Source organism: Aquarana catesbeiana, linkage group LG08 (assembly GCF_042186555.1).
Source record: "Aquarana catesbeiana isolate 2022-GZ linkage group LG08, ASM4218655v1, whole genome shotgun sequence".
Taxonomy (NCBI): domain Eukaryota; kingdom Metazoa; phylum Chordata; class Amphibia; order Anura; family Ranidae; genus Aquarana; species Aquarana catesbeiana.
The window spans coordinates 294,838,810-294,846,347 of NC_133331.1; the positions used below are offsets into that span (position 1 = coordinate 294,838,810).

Here is a 7,538-nt window from a genome sequence, read left to right on the forward strand (position 1 = left end):
TGGGGTTTGGTTCCTTCCATTCACCTATTCTCTTTAAGTAGGGTGGTTCCCACTTCTGTAGGTCCGATCCCTTACTTAGTAGTTCTTGTCGAAGAACTGCTCGGTAAACACAATCAGCTTAAACCTAAGCTCCAAGTCCAGAGCCTCTACATCTCCTCTTCCGTTATTCCAGTTCTCTGGCCCTCCTAACATACCTTCCGACTTTTGAACTTGAGAAAGAGTGACCCCTTGGCATGGAGGAGACACCTGGTGTGCAGAGTGTAGATACAAGTGTGGCCAAATTACACTAAATACTGGTTGTGGCTACAAGGAGCATGGTTAGTCTAAGCCTACAAATTGAATGCTCAATCCCTGCACCCAACACATGCCCAATGTGCTGGTCAATGGGAGGGAAAAAATGCCCCACTGTCGTCGGAATAAAGTCCTGTGGTCAGTAGGGGTGGGGATGGAGCAGGGATTCCCCAGAATGGGGGGTCCCTGGGAAAAAATAAGTTTTCTGATTAGTGGGAGGAGTTGGTTGTAAGAAGAAAAAAATGCCCACTGTTAGTGTGTGGAAGGAAGAATGCCCTGACGTTGGTGGTCACTGGAGGGAAAAAGACGCATTTGGGTCAACAAGACATGGTGGGGGGCATTGCTGCTCAGTGGGGGTGAGAGGGCAACCTTGATGTTTAGAGGAAAGATTGGTACCCAGGAGGTAGGTGATGGGGTATGATAGGGCTTAGCAGGGCAAACAATAGTGCCCATTGGGGGTTGGGGAAGAACAAAAATATCCAGCAAGGGATGGAGGACCATAGTAACAACCGGGGGGACCAATAGTGTCAATTGTGTTAAAACCCTAGAACAATCCCATGGAATCCACCATGGACCAGTTCCCTGTGCTCCTTTTTTGACAATACATAACCTCTTCGCCTTGAAAATGGCCAAAATCTAGTTTCGAGATTGGTCCCCCAGAGACTTCAATGGGGTTCAATTTTAAGTTTGGAGTTGTTTGAAAGGATTTTTGGACTGACCAGAAAATAAATTTTTACATATACAGATCTTAAGGTGGACTTTTATTGATCAATTTACAAATTTCATGATTTTAAGTATAAGCATTTATTTTAATATTCATCCACTAGCAATATTTTACATAGTTGGTGAGTAAATACCAGTCCATCCAGTTCAACCTGTGTGAATGTGTGGGTGTTTTGTGTATACGATTATGTCATTACCAATTACCATATCCCTATATATTGTGTTTACTAAGATGTACATCCAAAGGTTTGTGAAATTATCAACACTTCCTGCTGACACCACCAACTGTGGAAGGGAGTTCCAAATTCTTACCATTCTAGCAGTAGAGAAGACCCTATACAGTTTAAGGTTAAACCAATTCTCATCCAAGTTCATTGAGTGTCCTTGTGTCCTCTTGAGCGATCTGAGATTGAATAGTCCCCCCCCCCCCCAATGCTAGAATCACCAATTAGATATTTCTATATCGTTATCATACTGTATCTCCTCTCATGAGTCTCTTCTCCAGAGAAAATAAGCTTAGTGTGTGTAGCCTTTCCTCATAACTGAGGTACTCCATCCCCATAAATTAGGTCTTCCATCCTACATCACCGAGGTCATCCACCTCTTATAACAGAGGCACTCCATGCCACATAACTGATCTACTCCATTCCCCATAACTGGAGGTCCTCCATCCCTCTTAACTGAGGTTCTTCTCCAGTCCCTTATAACTGAGGTCCTCCAGCCTTCAAAACTGAGGTCCACAAGCCCCCATAACTGAGGTCTTTCATCCTCAATAACTAAGGTCTTCTATGCTGAATAACAGAGGTCCTCCATACCCCATAACTGAGCTCCTCCATCTTCAATAATTGAGTCCGTCCATTCTCCAAAACTGTGGTCTTCCATCTCCCATAACTGAGGTCTTCTATCCTGAATAACAAAGGTCCACCATCCTAAATAACTGAGGTCCTCCATCCTCAATAACTGAGGTCCTCCATTCCCCATAACTGAGCTCCTCCATCCCCCATAACTGAGCTTCTCCAATCCCCATTACTGAGGTCCTCCAGTCCCTCATAACTGAGGTCTTCCAGCCTTCAAAACTGAGGTCCACAAGCCCCCATAACTGAGGTCTTTCATCCTCAATAACTAAGGTCTTCTATGCTGAATAACAGAGGTCCTACATACCCCATAACTGAGCTCCCTCATCCTCAATAACGGAGGCCCTCCATCCCCCATAACTGAGCTCCTCCATCCTTCAATAACCGAGTCCCTCCATTCTCCAAAACCAAGGTCTTCCATCTCCCATAACTGAGGTCCTCTATTCCCCATAACTGAGGTTCTCCATTCCCCATAACTGAGGTCCTCCACCCCCCATAACTGAGGTCCTCCATCCCCCATAACTAAGGTCCTTCATTCCCCATAACTGAGGTCCTCTATTCCCCATAACTGAGGTTCTCCATTCCCCATAACTGAGGTCCTCCATCCCCCATAACTAAGGTCCTCCATTCCCCATAACTGAGGTCCTCTATTCCCCATAAATGAGGTTCTCCATTCCCCATAACTGAGGTCCTCCACCCCCCATAACTAAGGTCCTCCATTCCCCATAACTGAGGTCCTCTATTCCCCATAACTGAGGTTCTCCATTTCCCATAACTAAGGTCCTCCATTCCCCATAACTGAGGTCCTCTATTCCCCATAACTGAGGTTCTCCATTCCCCATAACTGAGGTCCTCCATTCCCCATAACTAAGGTCCTCCATTCCCCATAACTAAGGTCCTCCACCCCCCATAAATGAGGTCCTCCATCCCCCTGATTAGTTTTGTTGTACTTCTATGGACTCTCTCCAGTTCCAGCACATCCTTTGTGAGGACTGGTGACCAGAACTGGACGGAATACTCCAGATGTGACCAAACCAGAGTTTTGCGAAGTGGGAGAATTATAGTTTTATCTCTGCAGTAAATCCCCCTTTTTAATGCCAATATTCTGCCGGCTTTGCTTGCTGCGGCTTGACGTTATATGATATTGCTGAGTCTCTTCTCTACTAGGACCTCCAGAACCTCTATGAATCCCCCAGAAGTTCTCTTGCTCCTCTTTCGTTTGGGATTTCTCTCTTTCAATCTTTGCAGGACAGGTGAGATCAGACTACATAGCAGGAGGAACCTAAACAGAGGTGATATCCCCCCCCCCCTCCTAGCAGAGTAGGCCAGAGAGACCTTTGAGGTCTTTGGTGATACTCTTTTTGAAGCTTAGTTTCTTATGTTACGAGTTATCAGATTTCTCAGCCCTATGAGGTGTATATGCTTCTTCCCGGTGTTGGATCGCTGATATGCTGCAAAATAGTTTCATTTTGAAACACTTCCCGCACTCCGGACACTAACAAGTCTCAAAAGTAGTGTGGTTTCTCTGATGCTTGGCAAGACTGGACTGTTCTGTAAAGCTTTTCCCGCACGTGGGGCAGGCATACGGCTTCTCCCCCGTGTGGCATCTCTGATGTTTAGCGAGATCCGATTTATTTACAAAACCTTTCCCGCACTCGCTGCAGGGGTGCGGCTTTTCCCCCGTGTGAAATTTCTGGTGCCTGGCAAGATAGGACTTCTCGTAAAAACATTTCCCGCACTCGGGGCAGGAATACGGCTTCTCCCCTGTGTGGGATCTCTGGTGTCTGACAAGCGCTGATTTCAGCAGATAACACTGCCCGCACGTAGGGCAGGGATACGGCTTCTCCCCCGTGTGATATCTCTGATGAGTGGCAAGTTCTGATTTCCGTGGATAACATTTCCCGCACTCAGGGCAGGAATACGGCTTGTCCCCCGTGTGACATTTTAAATGTGTGACAAGCGTAGATTTCAGCGAATAACATTTCCCGCACTCAGGGCAGGAGAACGGCTTCTCACCCGTGTGAGACCTCCGGTGTGCATCCAGATTTGATTTACCAAAAAAACATTTCCCGCACTCAGAACAGGAATATCGCTTCTCCCCCGTGTGACATGTCTGATGTGCAGAAAGATAGGACTTCCGTGTAAAACATTTCCCGCACTCAGAGCAGGAATACGGCTTCTCTTCTGTGTGAGACCTCTGATGTCTGACAAGGTCTGATTTCATTGGGAAACATTTCCCGCACTCTGGGCAGGAAAATGAAATCATGTTTGTATGATTCATTTGATGCCTCATCAGTTGGGTATGCCACGCAAAACATTTCCCACACTCTATGCAGGAATACGGCTTCTCTCCCGTGTGGGATCTTAGATGTCTGACAAGCGCAGATTTCACCGGGAAACATTTCTCACACTCATTACAGGAATACGGCTTCTCCCCAGTGTGGGATATGAGATGTCTGACCAGTTCCGATTTATATTGGTAACTTTTCCCGCACTCAGGACAGAAATGTGGCTTCTCCTCTGTGTGAGCTGTTAGATGTCTGACAAGTGCGGCTTTCCGTGGACAACATTTCCCGCACACAGGACAGGAAAATGGCTTCTCTCCTCTGTGAGAAGACTGGTGTCTACCTAAACCTGATTGATTGACAAAACATTTCCCGCACTCAGCACAAGAAAACATCTTGGGAAGGGCAGTACCCTCACCCAGATTCTGAGGTTCCTCAGGATAAGAGGAATACGATGGTCCGGCACCATCCCTCACAGTCTGAGGTTCCTCAGGATAAGAGGAATACGATGGTCCGGCACCGTCCCTCACAGTCTGAGGTTCCTCAGGATAAGAGGAATACGATGGTCCGGCACCGTCCCTCACAGTCTGAGGTTCCTCAGGATAAGAGGAATACGATGGTCCGGCACCGTCCCTCACAGTCTGAGGTTCCTCAGTATAAGAGGAATACGATGGTCCGGCACCGTCCCTCACAGTCTGAGGTTCCTCAGGATAAGAGGAATACGATAGTCCATCTACAGTGTGTGGTGCCGGATGGACATTTGAGGTAGTCGGGTTTTCTCCTGGACTATACTGTGTGATGTCCTCATCTTCTACTTTACAGTCTGGAGACAAAGTGAGACAATCCTCTGAGGTTTTCCTCATCTCCCGTCCATCTACTAAAATAGAAATACAAAAGTTCTGGTTAGATACAAGTTAGGACAATGTATCATACAACATAGTGTGCAGAGTGCGGGGGTCAGAGGTATGTAACATACACCATAAATACAGAGCGCAGGTGTCAGAATTTCATAACAATGTGTAAATAGTGCAGGGGTGAGGAGTACAGTGCCTTGAAAAAGTATTCATACCCCTTGAAATTTCCCACATGTTGTCATGTTACAACCAAAAACATAAATGTATTTTATTGGGATTTTATGTGATAGACCAACACAAAGTGTCACATAATTGTGAAGAGGAAGGAAAATGATAAATGATACAAATAAATATGTGAAAAGTGTGGGGGAGGGGGGCATTCCTACGTCCCTCAAAAGCCGAGTAAAAAAGCAGGATTTTTGTACTCCTCACAAAATCCTTTTCTTGAAGTCCACTGAGGTGTCCACAGGTCCCACCCTTCTGTGTTTTGGATTATACTCTCGGTATTGCTTTTCTGCAAAACAGAGGTATGCCGATCGTGGTTTTTCTGGGCTGGCCTGCAGGTTTTTTATGTATTTTATTTGTTAATGTTGAAATTTCCTATAGGGACAAAATGACCCAAAAGTTTAATGCCCCGTACACGCGGTCGGACATTGATCGGACATTCCGACAACAAAATCCTAGGATGTTTTCCGATGGATGTTGGCTCAAACTTGTCTTGCATACACACGGTCACACAAAGTTGTCGGAAAATCCGATCGTTCTGAACGCGGTGACGTAAAACACGTACGTCGGGACTATAAACGGGGCAGTGGCCAATAGCTTTCATCTCTTTATTTATTCTGAGCATGCGTGGCACTTTGTCCGTCGGATTTGTGTACACACGATCGGAATTTCCGACAACGGATTTTGTTGTCGGAAAATGTTATCTCCTGCTCTCCAACTTTGTGTGTCGGAAAATCCGATGGAAAATGTCCGATGGAGCCTACACACGATCGGAATTTCTGACAACACGCTCCGATCGGACATTTTCCATCGGAAAATCCGACCGTGTGTACGGGGCATAAGAGTTGCTATGTTCCTCAATCAATTATAGAACGTGATTTTACAGCGAGTACGAAAATACTATTTCAGCTGTTGTAAAAAACAAAATAGCAAAACAATTTTGTGCCGGCAGAATGGGTGGAAGAATGTATTTAGTGTTAATGACCCACCTGTGCTGATCTCTGTAGGAGTGTCCTCTATAAATGTCCCCGTTATTCCATCCTCCTCCATAGACTGCTGATCATCCCTCACATACCTCTCTTCTTCTTCTGATTTAACTTCAACTTTTATATCTATCAGATCTTCACCCTAAACCAAGAATAGAAAATAACATCTTGTAGGGTCTACAGATCTTCTCAATGAGTCACTTTCAAGTTCTAGATGCACCTACCTGATGATGGTGGGGGATGGTGTGATCTTCCTGTGTGGAATCCCGGGAATACAGAGGACGGGGACATCTCTCTGGTGGGTTTCTGTAGCTGGATGACTCCACCATGGTGTCCTGGTACAGATCTTTGTGTATTTCCTCCATCACCCCATCCTCCTCATCCTTCATCTCTTCTTTAACCTCAACTTTAGGATCTCTCAGGTTTCCACTCTGAATATATAATAAAAATGACATCAATGGTAACAATGCAGATAATGTACAGATCCTAATGATACTATCAGTGATTGTTCCTCATCTACCTGATGTTGGTGAGGGATGGTGTGACCTTCCAGTGTGGAATCCTGGGAATACAGAGGACGGGGACATCTCTCTGGTGGGTTCCCATTACTGGATCCATCTGTAGGAAACACACACACACTGACTGAATACATTGTTTCTATGTGTTTATCAGATGATGGGGGATCTAGGTGGACCCTCCGTACTGCTCTCTCCTTTACAATAAAGTCTCCTCTTACCCGGTGATGTGAGGGGCGGCTGATTGTCCATCATGACGTCCTTGTAGAGATCCTTGTGTCCTTCTAAATACTCCCACTCCTCCATGGAGAAATAGACAGTGACATCCTGACACCTTATAGGAACCTGACACACACAATGATACAGTCACCATCCAGACACATCCCTTGTCTGTTACTGGATAATGTCCCAGAATTCCCAGAATCCTCCTCACCTCTCCTGTCAGCAGCTCAGTCATCTTCTTGGTAACTTCTATAATCTTCTCCATGTTGTGTCTCTCAGGTTTTAGGGAGTCACATGGAGGCACTGTGATGGTCACCTTATTACCAGACTTCACAAGAGGAAATCTCTACAATAAAGACCAATAATAGTTATATAGTTGGTAAGGCCAAATAAAGACACCGGTCCATCCAGTTCAACCTCAGTGTGTGAGTGTGACTACCATTTCCCATATCTCTATACATTGTGTTCGCAAAGAAACACATCTTAAAGTTTTTTTAACTTTTCTACACTCTCCACCGACACCACCAACTGTAGAAGGGAGTTCTACATCCTCACTCCTCTAACAGTAAAGAACCCCCTACAC

At 45.5% G+C, this 7,538-nt stretch overlaps 1 protein-coding gene across 1 annotated transcript in view; it reads right to left on the reverse strand.

The window, feature by feature from the left end:
* The window catches only part of LOC141106814 (uncharacterized), a 33,598-nt gene extending 26,378 nt beyond the window's left edge, over positions 1 to 7,220 (reverse strand). The window contains exons 1-4 of the mRNA XM_073597741.1: positions 7,167 to 7,220; positions 4,246 to 4,530; positions 3,623 to 3,858; positions 3,369 to 3,568 (exon numbers count right to left, since the gene is read on the reverse strand). Of these exons, the coding sequence (XP_073453842.1) occupies positions 3,369 to 3,568; positions 3,623 to 3,858; positions 4,246 to 4,530; positions 7,167 to 7,220 (775 nt within the window). The remainder of the gene's footprint in view (positions 1 to 3,368; positions 3,569 to 3,622; positions 3,859 to 4,245; positions 4,531 to 7,166) is intronic.
* Between the last annotated feature and the right edge of the window lie 318 nt (positions 7,221 to 7,538).